Consider the following 20,164-nt stretch of genomic DNA (forward strand, 5'->3'; position numbering starts at 1 on the left):
GTAGAGTCCATGCCTCAATAGGTCAGGGCTGTTTTGGCGGCAAAAGGGGGACCTACACAATATTAGGCAGGTGGTCATAATGTTATTGCTGATCTGTGTATAATAGACTTACAGGTATAGTTTCTTGACTTTCTCTAAGCGAGTGATCATTCACTAAATTAATGGTACAGTAGACCCTGTTATTATAAGGATGCACAGCGTTAATTCCTACTACTATGCTAACATTACATAGCTGTATGTTTCTGTGTCTACAGATCATTCTTGTTCAGATTACACAGAATCGGAATTAGTGTTAATTGATAAGTCATATTGCAGATACTCTGAATTTTAGTAATGGCACTGGTATATGGGCACAGAATAGTCAGTCTACCCAAAGATAACATGCAGTAATATTTAGTGGATGGTCAGCATATAAAATAATGGGATATGAATGAAAGCAATGAGATTAATTTGTAATTTAAGTGAAGTATATTTAGATGCAGTGCAACTATCTAATTCACAGTTTGGAGATGTCTTGATGTGGTGAACATGGACTTATTAGTCTCTGGGCTACAGATGTATGCATTTAATTCAGCTTCTGAAGTGCTGGTGTATCTACAGATGGTTGAATGTGTCAGTAAGCATGTTTCCAAACACAGTTTTATGCCAGGTATGTTATGCTGTTTAAAAAATACAAATCAGTCATCACAGCTGTGATAAAGAAGTGTCTGTAAATTTGTATTGATGTCGACACAAAATTTTCAGTTTGTAAAATTCATTGTCAGAATAATAGTGGTGGAAATCCCTTTATATGTAAAAATGTATAGAACAACCACGCAAGCATTATGGTAATTATTCCGGGCTCCAGAGCCCACGTGTTGAGAGAGCCTGCATTTCATTAGGCCACAGTTTCTATAAACGATGATGAACGCCAGACGCTGGTGGAAGTGCATATGGACGAGCTTGATGCTCCTTTGTAATAAATGTTGATGGTCGTTTGGTGACATGATTATTGCTGTGTGGTGCTGCTGACAGATAATCCATAATCTCCTCATGTCGACTTCCCACTCTTTATCCGTGTGCCGGAGCGCAGGTGCCAATTCCAGAGAAGACGGATTCTCTATTTATTGGAGAATAAAATTGTGACGAATCCTGGTAGAAAAATTATGAAAGAAATCTGGTGTTATACATGGTATGTTTAAAAAACATTTGCATTGTCCTTGTACTATATCTTCAGTAATAGTGGAATGATACAAGATCTTCCCTGCCAGAGTTTTGATTGGCTTTTATATTGCCTTAGTCCTAACAGTGTATCTGTAGATGCTCTATAAATCTACTGGCTATCATTAACATTTGAATTGTCTACTAACCCTAACCATGAACCTAATTCTAACATGAACCCTTATTCTGAACTAACTAATATAGAGGCTGTCAAAGTGAAGTCTGTTTGGCCATTTCAAGGATTGGAAGGTTAGTTTAATAGAAATGTAGCCATTGACATCAAAATACAGATGGTGCCTAATGACATGAACTAAACAAAGGCAAAACTGAGGTTATGGTTACTGGTGCCAAGGCCAAAGAAACAACCTGAGATTTGACTCAACCTACGAGGCTAAAAACCTAGATGTAATTTTAGACTCAGACCTACATTTCAAAGCCCACATATGCAATCTGAACAACAAAACCAATTACATATTTCTAAAGTGCCATTTTATTTTTCAGGACAGCACTGAAAAACAAATTCTTGCTTTTATAACTAGCAGGCTTGATTATTGCAATCCTCTCCTCTCTGGTCTTCCCAAAGTAATAAGCGTTAGCCATCCTTCATCCGATTCATAATGCAGCCGAATCCCATACTGCAGTACTTTGCACATATTTTAAAATGTATTTCCCAGTCATGAAAAATGGTGCATCTATACTGTACTGCATCTATACTATACTGTGAATTTTATCTCCACTTTTGTTTTTTGCAAAGAAATTCTGCAGTATGTATTAGAAATGTCTTAACTCAGATGTTGTTGAGCTCACTTACTCTAGCTATTAGTCAAGTTAAACTTTTGAAACTTTTTTAAAGCACTTATTATTGAGTCAAATCTCAGGTTTTTCTTTGTCCTTGGCACCAGTAACCAAAACTTCAATTTAACCTTTGTTTAGTTCATGTCATTAGGCACCATCTGTATTTTACTAACCTTCCAATCCTTGATATGGACAAACACAGTTCACTTTGACAGCCTCTATATTAGTTTGTCTATTTGTTTTTTTTAAGCACCCATCAGAGTTGTTCACATACAGCTGAGCAGGATTTCTAATGAAAAATATAATGGGTGTGTGCTGAGTTCTTGTCTGATATGCTTCATTCCTAGTCATTTTATATATAGCTTTTTAGCCATTCTTTTCCATAAGTGGCTATTTGTTGACTTAGTCATATCCTAGACTGTGTAGAATTCTCTTTAGCTATCATCCAAATTCTTGACACTCAGTGCCATTGACAATAAGTCTGCCCTTTCAATCATTTCTAACTTAAATATGCAGCCTGATGTACAGCAGAAGTGCAAATAGGTTGTGGTTAATAACAGTAATATTCTCCATGACAACATGTCAATACTAAAATGAAAGTTGAACTCTAAACAGAGTCAAACCAACATTCAGCTTTCAGCTATGCAAGTTGATGTATGTTGAGGCTGAAAAAGGAAAGTAAGAAATTTTGGTGGTGAAATTGAAACTGTACTTACGTTGCTTGGGAATTTAGACTTGACAATTTAGTATTGAGCAAGCAATTCTAAATACCTGAATATTTTGTGGAGAAAACTTAATTTACATAATTGTTGTGATTAGTGAATACCTTTCAGGTTCATCCAATCAAATCCTCTGGTCTTCTAGAACAAGGGTTGTTTGAAAGTTTCAGGCCAGGATCCAATTTGAAAAGGTCAGCTAGCTCATGTCAGACTTCGTTTTTTTGTTTTGTTGCCATCGTGTTGTAATGTTTTATTAGTTTCTTGGACAAGAGTGCTACAAATGCAATCTTTCAATTACTACAGTTAAGATGTCTGTGCGACTTTGTATGCAGATTAGCATTCGGGGCTATAAACAGGTAAAGGAATGGTACATTGCTGCCTTTCTGCCAGCGTTTGAGCAAACAATTAATTTTATCATGAGCAGAATTCCCTCCTACCCAAACTTGTGATTTGTTGTGAGAGTTGATCGTCTGAAGAGAACACTCCCCTAAACAAGTTTTTTATCCATTTCCGAATGTGCAAGAAATGCTAACATTGTGGCCAGACCTTGTGCTATTGAATAAGGTCTGGCAACATGACTTGTGTTTGAGTCACTCAAATGTCACTTGCACACGCAAGACTGTTTAAAAATGCAGGAAACATTCCACCCCGTTGTAAAATGTGTAGAATAATTGCAGGAAATTAGCTTAAAAGATTTCAAAAGAAATGTCCACCCATTGGCAGGACATATAGAATTGCAGGAAATAAGCTTTTAAAAAGAAAAATGATGGAAAAGAGCCAGAGTGAAGAAGTTTGGGAACTCCTGAATGGAGGTATTATAAGTGGACCATGACTCAGGTTAGGTCCAGTGGCCATGGCTCGTGTTGGGGAGTGTTAATGCCAGTCATTAGAGCGCTATGGTCTGTAGTGGCGGTGCTAATGGTGTTTAAAATAGCTTTATACCTGCCTTACCTTACCCTGAGGGGGAATCGGGTCACTGGCACCTTGTTCTAGAGGTCTACCCCATCTTTATTCAACAGCTTTAGGTAATTGTGCTCAATGAACTGGACAAACCAGACCCGTTAGGTGGACTCAAAACATGGTCCAATATACTGTTATGTTAGTAATGTAAGAACACTATTTCCTGCCATCTACATACATATATAATATAAAATATATATTGTATACAGACCCCCACTGTGTTGTACAGTCAAGTAGAGATGGATGGCTGATGTCTTTCCTCTGGGGGGCTCAGCGCTGAACATAGGCTATTGGGCTCCACCCGGCTCCCTGTATTTCCTCACTTTGATAAAACAGGATCTGGCCTTAACAAGAACAAACAGGAAGATGTTGGAGGGAAACAATTGACTGAACTTGGGGTATGGGTGGGAACGTGTGGTTAGAATGGGCTGGCTAAACAGTCTGTTTGAATTAGGTCAGACAAATATGTACAACTGTTTAGTCGTTCTCCCTGGTCCGACCAGAGTTGATGTAGGCTCTATTGGAAGAGACTTGCATGGAGGCTGTCTGAAAGTTTACCAGATATATTAACTTGTTGATAAGTAAACATAGGATGGAAATTTCACGGTAGGACACTTCCAAGTAGTTGCCTGACAACTCAGAGAACGGCTGCTGTGCCGTTCTCTAGATTCTTTAGTGTTAATCTGCCATCATTGAAGTCATTGTGTTACAAGGGACAACAGCACTGTCTGGATAGTTTCTAACCAATCCAAAAATATATCAAAGCCATTGACATTACTTTGTGTGTTCTGGCTCCAGCCCAACCCATTGATGTCATCAGAATACCCAGGGTGGGTTTGCATTGGTGGCGGGTCTATCAGGTTGTCATATCAAGGCTCTTTGCAGAAGATTAACTAACCGTGAGCTTGGTCCAAGGAGTCTGGGTCACCAAATACAGTTTCTAGTGAAAGTACATTTCCTGTGCAACGTGTTCAAGTTTTACTACAATTACATTGAATAAATAATGCATTACAATGTATACTTTTATAAATATACACAATCTACCTCAGAATGTTTTCCAGATTTCAACACAATATAACATAACATGTATTGATATTTGCATCTGCACCTAGAGTAATTACTTTGTTGAAAGCACCTTTGACACCTTTTTCATCTGTTAATCATTTGGAATAATATTCTGCCAATCTGTTAAAGCAACCTTTATCCACAGTTTTTCTCACAGGTTGCTCAAGCTCGGTATATACAGTATTGTTGGGAATCATTGATGGACAGAAATATTTAAATTGTCTGTCTTAAAAAAAATAAGATTAGTCAGGATGCAACTAAACACCTATTGAAAGTACATTGTTTCTATTGCCAAAAATGTTGCCATTCTCCCTTTAAAAAAAAGATTAAAAAAAGATATCCCTGGGGTTAGGTTTTCAGAAGACAGAGGCAGGTTTTCTTGTATCGTTTTCTTGGATGTTTCCACAGCCCTTGGCCGTCACAAGCATAAGCATAATACGATGCTCACAACAGAGCACTTGAAAATACTGAGGGATCAACAAAACATCCTTTAAACCACATTACTGGCCTGTATGACTATAACCCTTTCAGACCCAGTGTAAACACCAATACATTGACTTTCTGCAATGGACCTAGTGCTCATTACCGCAATGAATTGGTTCTGGCTTAGTGGCCCAGTCTTCTAAGTCACTGCCTCGCAGTACAACTGTGTCTTTGTGAGCAGGGGCAGTGGCTCTCAAAACAATTAACTCCCCGTGCACAATTCTGACTTAATTACAAATACTAAACAGAAAATATGTTTATGGTAGAGACCTCTTTGGCAGCAATTTTTCTTTCAGCAGGTTTTCTTTCAGGATTTCTCTGTGATTTTCTGCATCCATTCTGCCCTCTATCTCAGCCAGCTTTCCTGGCCGTCACTAAGAGAAGCATCCCAATAGTATGATGCTGCCATCACCATGCTTCACGGTAGGTTGTGTGGTGTTAGGCTTGCTCCAAACAGTGGTTCGGCAAAAAAACACTTTTCTCAACAGACCATAGACTCTTCCTCCACTTGGTCTGTCTCCCACATGCCTTCTGGCAAACTCAAGCTGAGATTTGACACTAATATTTAGTATTTCTGCTCAACACATTTTATTGGTGTTTTTTTACTCTGTGGCCGTTTTGTTGATGAGATCTAACCCCTTATTTACTAAATGTATACCCAGGCATTGTATAATGTACAATTACAGAAAAATTATGTGTATATGTTATCACATAGAAATCACAAAAAGCATTGGCATTGACTGATTGTGTTATTAATATTGGCTATCGGTATTGGCCAAGAACTTTCTCATCAATGCGTCCCTAACTGTATTTGAATCCTGGTCGTGGTGTACTAACTGTATTTGAATCCTGGTCGTGGTGTACTAACTGTATTTGAATCCTGGTCGTGGTGTACTAACTGTATTTGAATCCTGGTCGTGGGGTACTAACTGTATTTGAATCCTGGTCGTGGGGTACTAACTGTATTTGAGTCCTGGTGTACTAACTGTATTTGAATCCTGGTCGTGTGGTACTAACTGTATTTTAAACCTGGTCGTGGGGTACTAACTGTATTTTAAACCTGGTCGTGGGGTACTAACTGTATTTGAATCCTGGTTGTGGGGTACTAACTGTATTTGAATCCTGGTCGTGGGGTACTAACTGTATTTGAATCCGAGTCCTGGTGTACTAACTATAATTTAAACCTGGTTGTGGGGTACTAACTGTGTATTTTAAACCTGGTTGTGGGGTACTAACTGTATTTTAAACCTGGTCGTGGGGTACTAACTGTATTTTAAACCTGGTCGTGGGGTACTAACTGTATTTTAAACCTGGTCGTGGGGTACTAACTGTATTTTAATCCTGGTCGTGGGGTACTAACTGTATTTGAATCCTGGTCCTGGTGTACTAACTGTATTTTAAACCTGGTCGTGGGGTACTAACTGTGTATTTTAAACCTGGTCGTGGGGTACTAACTGTGTATTTTAAACCTGGTCGTGGGGTACTAACTGTATTTGAATCCTGGTCGTGGGGTACTAACTGTATTTGAATCCTGGTCGTGGGGATCTAACTGTATTTGAATCCTGGTCGTGGTGTACTAACTGTATTTTAAACCTGGTCGTGGGGTACTAACTGTATTTGAATCCTGGTCGTGGGGTACTAACTGTATTTTAAACCTGGTCGTGGGGTACTAACTGTATTTGAATCCTGGTCGTGGGGTACTAACTGTATTTGAATCCTGGTCGTTGTGTACTAACTGTATTTTAGTCCTGGTGTACTAACTGTATTTTAATCCTGGTCGTGGGGTACTAACTGTATTTGAATCCTGGTCGTGGGGTACTAACTGTATTTTAAACCTGGTCGTGGGGTACTAACTGTATTTGAATGCTGGTCATGGGGTATGTCAGACTGGGCTGATTTGTCTTGTTGCACACTACCAACTCCTTTTACTGGATCAAGCGTTCAAGCTCAGTTGTGGATGTTGGCCTGGAATGTGCTCACCTCTATTGCGTGTGCTGTCTAATATTTCCTGTCTGAGTGAGCAGTGGGATAAGAGGCAGAACAGCTTGACAAGATGTCCTGAAGTCACTTCTGACTTACATTTTCTAGAGTCACAGACAAGGTATACATATTGCTGTCTATCAGGGATTCCTTACCAAATTTACTGAGCTTCAGCAACTTAAAAAAAATGTAAAGTCAAAAGCGCCAAATATTTCTGCATTTGAGTTGCAATAGTTAATATTTGTAATTTGAAAGATCAGATCTTAAAGGTCTCCCCCCTTTCACTCCTGTTCACCAGATGCCCAATTTGTGAGTCCTTGGCTTCGTTTGTATGATCAAGACTCCTTATTGTAATGATGCATCTGTCCTGCAGTTCACCGAGTTAAACCGCTGCACCCTTTGAGGGAGACAATATTTTGTATTGTTTGAAGGAAGGAAACACTTTCTATTTAAACGTGGAGTAGAATGAGTAGAACCTTAGTGTCGTGCCCCAGGGTAGCTCCCTATTCCCTATATTATAAACTTGTTTGCCAAAGCTTATGACTGATGTAGTGCACTGCGTAGGGCGCCATTGGGGATGCAAACTGACAGTGAGACTGGGCTGTCGACAGCAGGGTACCACCTCACAGCTTAGCTCTTAGTGGGAGCCTTACAGAGTTTGGCGCTTGTCATAACCTCCTGAAATATGAATCCAGAAACAAATCCCTCCTGCTCTATGTTGCATTAGCACTCTGTTATACCACTGTGTGCAGAGAGAGTAGGGATTCCAGAGGTTTAATGTGGGCTAATGTTCTCATCTAGCCTACATTTCTTTGCCTATTCGATGTCATATACTGTACCGATTTGCTAAGGGTATCTGTGATATTGTCCCAGACAACTCTGTTGATACATAGGGATGCATATTTATGTTGAGAAATCTGGCATATTGGTGATATGTCCAATCACAGAAGACATGGCTCATATAGACGACCCAATATAATTTGAAGTGCTTCACCAATCTCCTGATTCTGTGCTGTTTATGTGCATTTCTGTTGCCTTTTGATTGTTTTTGGACCAAATTGTGCCCTTCCTCAGTTTAGTTTATTCCCTGTCTCTCCGACCTCCAACTCACAATCCCTTTCCTGTTTCCTGTTGTTCCCCCCTGTGCAGTCCAGTTGTTGTGCCTTGGCCTGGCACTGCCCACAGTTACCATGGTAACCACTCTGACCTGAATAGGGTGGTGCACTACGCAGCAGGCCACTTCCTATTTTGATTCTATACCTGTGGTTTCGTGCTAGACTTTCCTACACAGGCAGCTCAATACTAATCTTTGGCCTAATTATTGGGAAAATATCAGGTCCGATTGGTGAAATATCCAATTACTTGCATAAGATGAAAATTGAGCAGCATTTGGTCCAGAGAGTTCATGCTGGTAGCAATATCCTTTTATCTCCATAACATAATCGTTCCATGTTTTTTGTGTTTTTTTAACCCATTATTCAGCCAATTTCATTATATCCAGTTGTTGACTAAGGCCCTGCCTCATTGCTGCAACTCCCAGTGGACTCGGGACAGTCAATGTCGAGATATATCTGATGTGGTTTTTGGTGTTGTTATACTACTCGCTCAACCATGAAGTGCAGACCATAATATTTATAACACGGAACGCACACTCCGGTGTTCTACCTTGATTGAACTCACGGGTGCCCAAGTCGGCACAAGCAGTTATATTTGGTTACTAATACCCCAGACCTAGACATGCTGGCCAATTGAATCCTCCACACAGAACTCTAGTTTCACAATTAAACCAGGACGTTTTAAAATGATAAAGCATCAAAAGCTATTTTGAATATGTTTTATTAGTTCTAGAGTATTTCAGTTTGGCTCACTGCTTACATAAAATCTTTATGAAAATTGGGGGGAAATTTGTTAGGCTCCAAGTTTTTTTTTTTTTTTTTTATCTGACAGCATTGAATAGTTAACAACAAGCTATCAGCACAGAGTTTAGGGTGTGGAGACAGGCTATTTTTGATCAATAATGTGCAGTGTGATGCTTATATAGTGTTATTGACAAAAAGATACCACTGGGTCTTTACACTTTTACATCGTCTCTGATTTACTATCAATACAGCAAATACGCACCAACAGATATCGAATTTCAGTTGTTGTGAAGTAAAGCATGACATGATTTTCCACATTCAGAGAGTGGAAGGAGGTGGGTGTGGAAAATGACTACTCTTACTACGAGATTAAGCCTAAGTCTTGGTCTGTAGTAACCTAAGTAACAACAAGATGTCACTATGACTAAAGTCTTTTTTTGTCATAGCATTTAACCTACAAACAGTTTTGATGTTGATCATGAAGTGTAAGAGAGTGAGGTCAACTCAGTCCATACCTACAGCTGACTGGGATAAATTGGTCTATGCAAATAACGAAGCTGACATGAACAGTGTACAAGTTTACAGATGTTATTTCTATCACGGATATCCTCACAACAACCACTTGGTCTCTTATCAAGGCAGCAATTGTTCTGTTATTGTAGTGGTGAAACTGCTTCCTTAACAAAGCCTGATGTCATCCGCTCTGGTGACATGGAAGCAATCTCCCGCGCCTCAATTTCCTTTTTACTGGGATATTTCCAGATCCAGAGTACTAAACTATAGAAAGCAGCCCTAACGAATGTCTATCACACTTAGGAAAATATTTGTATGGAACAGTGTATTGAAAAACAAGGTTTATGAACCAATTTATCTCAATCTTTCTCAACACAGTAATGTCCCTTTTATTGAATTTTTTTGTATGTTTGTCAACGCCTGTTACAGTACCTTTCCCGCTTGCTGGGTTCGGTTGTGGGTGTACTGTCTAGACTTTAGCCTATCTAATTTTCAGTGTTTACTTCGTGTGTGTTTGTGTAGCTGTGTCTTGTTGCATGGCTTGTGTCCTGACCATCTCTGTCGAGCAAGGCTGCGTTTGGGATCTTTTAAAGGCTCCTTCGGATAGGTTAACTGGCAGTTGATTGCCCGGCTATAACTGTTGGTCACACTTCTAATAACTTTATCCTTGTCTTCCTCTTTTTCCATGGGAGCCTAACTACAAAACTTTAATGTCTCACGGAATGGACTAACAAAAGTCTTTGATGTTCGTGTGTACTACCTCTTGAGGGTAGCGCCTTGTGACTTTTCATGACAAATCATGTTGGTCCCCAATCTCTGTCTCGTATCAGTGGAGCTATTATTACCCAGTGAATGAAGTTTCAATTGTTACCACCAGAGGGCAGTCTCTTCCCATGTAATTTTCTGGAATTCAGTGGTTATAGGAGAGTTCTTCTTTCCCTGAGTGGGTTATGTTCTACTGAGATGATAGTAAAGGTTCCAGGTGGCTATTTTTAACCCCTCATCTGTATGTTCTTGCTCATATTTTATCGATGGTGCTCAGCAGTGATTCCGGCTCGCGCACTTGTGCGCCGTGAACTGTTTGTGTTGTTTTGGCAGGCTTGGGTTTCCATGTTCAAAGAGCAGTCGGCCTAGAGAGTCTGCAGAGATTCTCCAGAGGCTGACCCGTGGCATGTCCTTTATCAGCAGCCTGACAAAGGCTAGGGAACTGGGGATCTGTTTCCACTAAACAGACCGGAGGCCCGTGGCTCGTAGTGCATAAACAAGGCACAACCTTAGCGGAGCCCTTAGCTGTGTTTCCGGGAATGTGTGTATGTGGAGGACACAACCAGCGCCCTCCGTCTTCAGTTCCCAGTCGACACGTCTTGAGGTTCACCTTCAGTCGCCGAGTCCCGGGCCCCTACACCGCGGTACATGTACGCATCGCGCGGCTGCTCTTAAGCGGCCGTTCAATAGGCTTCTTGTTATGTCATCACACCAGCGGCGGCGGCGGCAGTTGTTCTCCCGTCACGCTGTCCCCCCCCCCCCCGATCTTCTAGTGCCTTTGGCTGGAAACAGATGGCGTCAACAGATGTGTGATCCTGGCCGCCGTCTCCAGGGGGGTGGTGGGGGTGACAGGACCCACGTCAGCGGTGTCGCGGAGCGGGAGAGTGCGTGATGCGGGGGCAGCATCTAACTGGCAGAAACAGGGACGCTGTGTGCACTGGCTTGGCCCATCGCACCTCCCCTGACTGATCTCTGACCATGTCCCCCTCTGCCCCGACTTCCCCTCCAACTCTCCATCTCTCTTTTTTTCTCTTGCCTTTCCTCTCCTTTTCTCTCTGTCTTTACTCTTCTTTTCTGTCCTTTTTATTCATCTCTTTTCCCCCTTTCTCTTGTTTTGGCTCTCCCTCCTCTCTGCTTTCTCTCTTTTGATTTTCTCTCCTTTTCTCTCTCTCTCCCCCCACCCCCCTCTCTCCTCCCTTTTACCACCAGTGTTTCAGGACACTCTGCTGTAAAGGACCGCCCCCGCCTAGACCAGAGTATGACCTGGTGTGTATTGGACTCACAGGCTCTGGGAAGACCAGTCTACTGTCCAGACTCTGCAGTGAAGCCACTGACCATGTCGGGCCTACTACAGGTGAGGTTCCTAATCCATATGACCTCGCTACGGTTAGGCCAAGTCGGCTTGACCCACAGCTGTCCACTAAACTATGCGCCAAAACACTTTCTGCCTCAGTAGTTAAGTGGTGTTATTTGACTTGCCTACTGAAAGAGTATAATTAGTATTTTTTCCACTAGTTATACATATTCTCTGAATGTTCTCTCTCTTTCTCTCTCTCTCTCACTCTCTCTCTCACACTCTCTCTCTCTCTCTCTCTCACATCTGCCATGCCTGCCTTTGCGAAAGGTTTACATTTCGTTCTCCTTTCTAGGTTTTAGCATCAAAGCTGTTCCATTCCAGAATGCCATTCTAAATGTGAAAGAGCTCGGAGGTAATTTGATCACCTGTTTTTATTCACAATGTAAGCACACTGTTCACGTTTTATCGGCGTGCTTGGGTTTTCTAGTTAAGTGGGTGAAATATTATTTGAAAGTCATGTCTTCTTGTTGTACAAGTTTATTTTGTATCTGCCTCAATAAAAAATAAAGGTTCCCCTTATCCTTGCCAACTTACCCTCTACAGTGGGGAGAACAAGTATTTGATACACTGCCGATTTTGCAGGTTTTCCCACTTACAAAGCATGTAAAAGTCTGTAATTTTTATCATAGGTACTCTTCAACTGTGAGTTACTGAATCTAAAACAGAAATCCGTTGTATGATTTTTAAGTAATTAATTTGCATTTTATTGCATGACATAAGTATTTGATACATCAGAAAAACAGAACTTAATATTTGGTACAGAAACCTTTGTTTGCAGTTACAGAGATCATACGTTTCCTGTAGTTCTTCACCAGGTTTGCACACATTGCAGCTGGGATTTTGGCCCACTTCTCCATACAGACCTTCTCCAGATCCTTCAGGTTTCAGGGCTGTCACTGGGCAATACGGATGTTCAGCTCCCTTCAAAGATTTTCTATAGGGTTCAGGTCTGGAGACTGGCTAGGCCACTCCAGGACCTTGAGATGCTTCTTACGGAGCCACTCCTTAGTTGCCCTGGCTGTGTATTTCGGGTCGTTGTCATGCTGGAAGACCCAGCCACAACCCATCTTCAATGCTCTTACTGAGGGAAGGAGGTTGTTGGCCAAGATCTTGCGATACATGGCCACATCCATCCTCCCCTCAATACGGTGCAGTCGTCCTGTCCCCTTTGCAGAAAAGCATCCCCAAAGAATGATGTTTCCACCTCCATGCTTCACGGTTGGGATGGTGTTACTGGGGTTGTACTCATCCTTCTTCTTCCTCCAAACACGGCGAGTGGAGTTTAGACCAAAAAGCTCTATTTTTGTCTCATCAGACCACATGACCTTCTCCCATTCCTCCTCTGGATCATCCAGATGGTCATTGGCAAACTTCAGACGGGCCTGGACATGCGCTGGCTTGAGCAAGGGGACTATGCGTGCGCTGCAGGATTTTAATCCATGACGGCGTAGTGTGTTACTAATGGTTTTCTTTGAGACTGTGGTCGCAGCTCTCTTCAGGTCATTGACCAGGTCCTGCCGTGTAGTTCTGGGCTGATCCCTCACCTTCCTCATGATCATTGATGCCCCACAAGGTGAGATCTTGCATGGAGCCCCAGAACGAGGGAGATTGACCGTCATCTTGAACTTCTTCCCATTTTCTAATAATTGCGGCAACAGTTGTTGCCTTCTCACCAAGCTGCTTGCCTATTGTCCTGTAGCCCATCCCAGCCTTGTGCAGGTCTACAATTTTATCCCTGATGTCCTTACACAGCTCTCTGGTCTTGGCCATTGTGGAGAGGTTGGATTCTATTTGATTGAGTGTGTGGACAGGTGTATTTTATACAGGTAACAAGTTCAAACAGGTGCAGTTAATACAGGTAATGAGTGGAGAACAGGAGGGCTTCTTAGAGAAAAACTAACAGGTCTGTGAGAGACAGAATTCTTACTGGTTGGTAGGTGATCAAATACTTATGTCATGCAATAAAATGCAAATTAATTATTTAAAAATCATACAATGTGATTTTCTGGATTTTTGTTTTACATTCCGTCTCTCACAGTTGAAGTGTACCTATGATAAAAATGACAGACCTTTACATGCTTTATAAATAGGAAAATCTGCAAAATCGGCAGTGTATCAAATACTTGTTCTCCCCACTGTAAATCCACATTGAAGATATCCAGAAATACTGTGCCCTCTATAATTATTAGTGCGGTAAGAATTATTTTGTCTTTACTCTCAGTTTGGATTAGCTTTTTTTTTTTATGTTTCTGTACATTGTGTTTTCACCACTTTTTATGTAATCACTTTCTGTTTCCAAAAAATGTGGGATGCTGTCTATAATGTAAAAAAACAGAATGCAATGATGTTTCAAATAATTGTTACTTTATTTTCAGTACATAATAGTACCAAGACAACAAATGTTGAAACTGAGACATTTTATTGTTTCCTTGAAGACACGTCCTCACTTTGAATTTGATGCCAGTAACATGTTTCAAAAAAGCTGGGACAGAGGCACCAAAAGATTGGAAATGTAGTGTAATGCTAAAATACTAAACCTGGTGCAATATCACACAACTAATTTGGTCAATTGGCAACAGGTCAGTAACATGATTGGGTATTAAAAAATCTTTCCAGAGAGGATGGGTTTGTCAGAAGTGAGGGTGGGGAGGGGTTCGCCACTCTGTGAAACATTGCGTGGGCAAATAGTGCCACAATTCAAAAATAACGTATTGCAATGTAAAATTGCAAAGAGTTTGGGGATCTCATCATTTACGGTACACAATATCATTAAAAGATTCACAGAATCCGGATAAATCTCTGTATGCAAGGGACAAAGCCGAAAACTGTATCAATGTCATTCATGAATGGCCAATTAATTGTTAAAATTGTCACTGGCAAAATAGGATTAGTTCAGGATAGACACAAGAGGCTATACTGACACACAGCAGATGTACAGCTCTGTGATGTAGTGGTTGACAACACAGCCTTTCACGTGGGTGACCCGAGTTCCAATTGTGGGAGGGTGACACTTTCTAATGCGGGCCAGCTGAACTGGGCTTGCCTGGTGTCTTGTTGATACGTGTTGCTGGCATCCAATTCAAAATGTATTTTTCCAAACACAATAAAATGTCTCAGTTTCAACTTTAATATGTTGTCTTTGTACTATTTTCAATTAAATATAATGTGAAATGATATGCACATCATTGCGTTCTGTTTTTATTTGCATTTTCCACAGCTTCCCAACTAAACAGGGTTGTAGGTAATCCCCCTATTTCACAGCACCAAAAGTATTGGGACATATCCATTTTAAAATGTGTTTGGTTGCACATCCTCTGAATACAGCCCCGTTGACCCCACCAGATGCTGGGTCCCCCTGGCCAGTACTGCAACCATCTACAGTTGTTCTTTGTTTTGCGATATTTTAGCCTTACGTCTCATCTGCAGCCAATGAAATGCACACTCAATTGGATTCACATTGGTGATTGATTAAGAAACATTCCACTTTTGGCCCTGTAAAAATCACTAGTTGCTAAGGCAGTGTGTTTGCACTCGTTGTCTTGCTGTATGAGGAGAGGGCCGTCCAATGACTTGGAAGGCATTTGCTTGTACACCGACAAGATGTTTCTGTAGCATTCAGAGTTGATTCAGTTGTGGCTCCAGGAGTTGCATCATCAATGATGCAATTTTTTTTGGTAAGGCTAAGGTTTGGGCTATTTTTCAGATTTATTTTCAGATATCGCTAACTTGACTTCCATTGAACCTCATCTGTTAACAGACACCAAAAGCAGATCGTCAAGGCAAATTCAAAGCCTTGAATCAAGACTACACACTGACTGCACAAATGATGAATCCACTTGACGAGTGATTTTTACAGGGCCACTTGACGACAGAAACATCTGTCAAGCCAATTGTCCCGATTCCTTTTGGTGCCCTTTTGTTGCCATTTGCGTAAAAAGTGTAGTAATTTTTCAAATGGTGAAACCAGTATTCACAGTCACAGTAATTCTTTGATTGCAAATCAAACCTTTTGAGTTAAGGGCTGATAATTACGGAGGGTATTTTTTATACCCGTGTTTCTCAACCATGCTCCTGTGTGCCCCCCCCTGCCCTGCATGTTTAGACCCCCCCCTGCCCTGCATGTTTTAGACCTCTCCCTGCCCTGCATGTTTTAGACCCCCCCCTGCCCTGCATGTTTAGACCTCTCCCTGCCCTGCATGTTTTAGACCCCCCCCTGCCCTGTATGTTTTAGACCTCTCCCTGCCCTGCATGTTTAGACCCCCCCCCTGCCCTGCATGTTTAGACCCCCCCCTGCCCTGCATGTTTTAGACCTCTCCCTGCCCTGCATGTTTAGACCCCTCCCTGCCCTGCATGTTTAGACCCCTCCCTGCCCTGCATGTTTAGACCCCCCCCCTGCCCTGCATGTTTTAGACCTCTCCCTGCCCTGCATGTTTTAGACCTCTCCCTGCCCTGTATGTTTTAGACCTCTCCCTGCCCTGCATGTTTTAGACCTCTCCCTGCCCTGCATGTTTTAGACCTCTCCCTGCCCTGCATGTTTTAGACCTCTCCCTGCCCTGCATGTTTAGACCTCTCCCTGCCCTGCATGTTTTAGACCTCTCCCTGCCCTGCATGTTTTAGACCTCTCCCTGCCCTGCATGTTTTAGACCTCTCCCTGCCCTGTATGTTTTAGACCTCTCCCTGCCCTGCATGTTTTAGACCTCTCTCTGCCCTGCATGTTTTAGACCTCTCCCTGCCCTGCATGTTTAGACCTCTCCCTGCCCTGCATGTTTTAGACCTCTCCCTGCCCTGCATGTTTTAGACCTCTCCCTGCCCTGCATGTTTTAGACCTCTCCCTGCCCTGCATGTTTTAGACCTCTCCCTGCCCTGCATGTTTTAGACCTCTCCCTGCCCTGCATGTTTTAGACCTCTCCCTGCCCTGCATGTTTTAGACCTCTCCCTGCCCTGCATGTTTTAGACCTCTCCCTGCCCTGCATGTTTTAGACCTCTCCCTGCCCTGCATGTTTTAGACCTCTCCCTGCCCTGCATGTTTTAGACCTCTCCCTGCCCTGCATGTTTTAGACCTCTCCCTGCCCTGCATGTTTTAGACCTCTCCCTGCCCTGCATGTTTTAGACCTCTCCCTGCCCTGCATGTTTTAGACCTCTCCCTGCCCTGCATGTTTTAGACCTCTCCCTGCCCTGCATGTTTTAGACCTCTCCCTGCCCTGCATGTTTTAGACCTCTCCCTGCCCTGCATGTTTTAGACCTCTCCCTGCCCTGCATGTTTTAGACCTCTCCCTGCCCTGCATGTTTTAGACCTCTCCCTGCCCTGCATGTTTTAGACCTCTCCCTGCCCTGCATGTTTTAGACCTCTCCCTGCCCTGCATGTTTTAGACCTCTCCCTGCCCTAACATACCTGATGTAGCGCATAAAGGACTTGATAATGAGCTGATCATTTGAATCCGGTGTGACAGAGTAGGGAGAGATCTAAAACATGCAGGGCAGGGGGGCGCCCAGGACCAGGGTTGAGAAACACTGTCGAGGAACTTTGCCCTTGCTAGCTACATGTCAGAGTCCCCTATGACTGTACATTTTGAGACCTTGAATGACACATAAGATGAGTCACAGTGCTCTCTGTACTTTGACAACCTTTGTAGCGGAAAGCGATGTGGTGGACAGACAAGAAACACCACTGAAGTAGACAACACGTCCTGTGAAATGTCAGTTGCCCGCTGGCCTGTCAACTTTGTGTGTGTGTATTGACGAGGCATTCATGTGAAAGGCCTTCATGCGGTGTGTGTCAGGGTGTGTGTTTGTCATTGTGTTGTTGGGTGGGGGGGTGGACGTCGTGACATCCGTGATGCAGGGAGGGGCTCTCCCTTAGCTCCAGTCAGGGATTCCCTAGCTGACGTTTACTCATTGCGCGTCGCAAATGTAGCCCCTCCGCCCTATTCAGTGTCCTACCTCTGACCCAAGATGCTGGTCAAAAGCAGTGCCCTACCCAAGGCGTAGGTTGCCATTGTGGACGGAGCCGTAGGCTGGGAAGGATCCGCTTCACCGTACAGTCAGCAGCTGAAGACACACCCCCTCCCAAAAGTGGACTGGTTGTGGAAATACAACCAGTCCACTTACACAGACGTGGAAATAAACCACGGCGATCACCCAGTCTTTAATCAGTGGCGTTAATGCAGAAGGCCTCCTCCCCAGGGGTGACCCCGATCTTAAGAAAACGGCCTGTTTGCGCTGACAGTTCCAACACACTGTAACGTCCGGCGCCAATCATTGCGTAGGGGTAAACGAACGGAGGTGATGCAACACGCAATTCAAGGGTTTTAGGGAAGTGAACAAAGACACAACAGCTGTTTTTTCCAGGGAGGCGGATGGAGTCATGACTTTGTTATATCCGTCAGCACTGCTCTGTTGTTTCTTTTATTGAGTAACGCATGAATCATCGGTCGTCCGCGCCGCCATGGTTGTGATGTTTGAAGGTGATCCGTGGAGTGTTCGCAGGTCACCCAGGGTGAAACGGTCGGGGGTAATGTCTGTTTAGGTATTTGCCTCGCCGACAGTGGGTCTGTGTGTCTGCTCCGGGTTACAGTGCTACAGGTTGGTCGATCTGCCCAGCTGCCGGTGGTGTTTTTGGTTTGCCCCAGCGATGTTTGTGTGTGACTTTATGACAGATGAGCTGGGGGTTCAAAGCACAGGGCCTTTGTCTTCGAGATAGTTTCTCGTCAGTGGAAGGATGACTACATGCGGTGTGTGATCCCCGTCTGTCTCTCTGTATGTTTGTCTCATCTGTCCGTGTCTCAGTTTTTCTGTCTCTCTGTCTGTCTTTCCCTGTCTTCCTTTCCTTGGCTGTCTTTCCTTGGCTGTCTCCCTTTTTGTCTCTGTAGCTTCTTTTTGAGAACCCTTTTCTTGATTTATAGCATCCTTTTGAACTAAAAAGCATCACAGACCAGGTCAGAGTAGAGGTAGGGACCTTTCGAAAGCATCAGAGACCAGGTCAGAGTAGAGGTAGGGACCTTTCGAAAGCATCAGAGACCAGGTCAGAGTAGAGGTAGGGACCTTTCGATCCTCTCCAATACAGCCGAGAAAGAGGCGAGGTAACTAGTCGAAGTGAGGAGTCATGGAAAGTAGGATTGAGACGGGATCCAGAGAGATTGCCTGTCTACAAATACTGTGGATGGATTGCACCAGTGACTGAGCTCTGACTGCTGGGACCAGCAGTGTATATCAGTCAGTCAGTCAGCGTGCAGCTCAAGCATCTGAAAACACTTATCTCACACACTCTTTATTTTCCTCAGAAACGGAGCATGATGTCATGCCATTTGTGGAAAGTGTGGTTTTGGTTATTGTCACACGTGATTGTAACGCAATATGTTTTCTGGTAAACTGGCTTTTGGTTGTGTTTTTGTTCATCGATAGCTTTATGGAGAGAGTGGGATTAACACAATAGAATGTAGTGTATGGTCCGGGATTTGTTTTATAATAAAACATTTTATTGTTATTTGAATGAATGGAAGATTGTTGTTGTAATAGTTTCACATTACGGCATTTGAACATTGGCTTCGACACTATTGCATCCTCAGGTTCGTTGTGAATTCTTCTCGGTTTCTTCTCACAACCACTCAGGTTTCTTCCAGTTTCTCTTGCTCGATCCAGAAGGTGGCAGAATTGAACAAGCCAGGCCGCCATGGTGATGGATAGCCTTGTGCTTGGCCAATGTTTCAGCATCTGTTCTTGAGCAACAGATTAATCTTGATAATATGTACTATTGGAGACTTCCTCCTCCCCTTTACACCCGCTCCCCTCACACACTCATTGGAGGTGTTTTGAAACGTAGTAGTTCATCTGCAAGCGCTTCATGTCCTAATGCCCACACATTGTTACTCAATTCCAGAGCAGGAATATTGGTCGAGTTGGGAGGTGGAGTTCTCCATGGATTCTCAGGGGGGCGGTGGACTAATCGTTTGTAAACACTTCTAACGAGGTCGAGGCGGAGTTCTGCCATAAACAAACCTGGGTGTTGTTCATTAGGGGCTGTTGTACCGCTGCATTTTAGTTTGCTCTTACCTGACTTTGAAGAAACGCCTGAGCGACACTAGAAGTGCGGTTAAATAAACAATTTTCCTCCAAACCGGTTTTGTCCGGTTGTTTCCCGTTTGTCCTGAGCCATTAAGGCTGCAGTGGAAAATGAAAAGGAACCAGCCTTTCATAGTGTACTTGTATCATTTCAGACAGTTTTCCTCCATTTGATGCTTAATGAATACCACCCAGATCGTCATCCTTTTAGGGTTTTTTTTCACCAGGGATGTTGGTGGGTGTGGTAAAATTACAGTCAGGCCCACTTGCACTGTAGTCCCAGAGATGGACAAGTTAAACTGTGGCTTCCTCCTCTTTTAGATTTCAGAAAAATAACTGGTTGTTTTTCCAGCCACACTCGGAGAGAGTAATTTAACAAAGGGGAGACCTGACAATTGACCTTATTCCTC

General features: G+C 42.9%; 1 protein-coding gene across 2 annotated transcripts in view; it reads left to right on the top strand.

Annotated features, from left to right (window-relative positions):
* Positions 1-20,164, top strand: part of arl15b (ADP-ribosylation factor-like 15b) — a 47,685-nt gene that overhangs the window by 6,511 nt on the left and 21,010 nt on the right. For both annotated transcript variants that reach the window (XM_029124958.2, XM_029124957.2), the window contains exons 2-3: positions 11,549-11,693; positions 11,989-12,048. In XM_029124958.2, the coding sequence (XP_028980791.1) occupies positions 11,549-11,693; positions 11,989-12,048 (205 nt within the window). The remainder of the gene's footprint in view (positions 1-11,548; positions 11,694-11,988; positions 12,049-20,164) is intronic.

The sequence above is a fragment of the Esox lucius genome, chromosome 14 (genome assembly GCF_011004845.1).
Source record: "Esox lucius isolate fEsoLuc1 chromosome 14, fEsoLuc1.pri, whole genome shotgun sequence".
In the NCBI taxonomy this organism is placed as follows: Eukaryota; Metazoa; Chordata; class Actinopteri; order Esociformes; family Esocidae; genus Esox; species Esox lucius.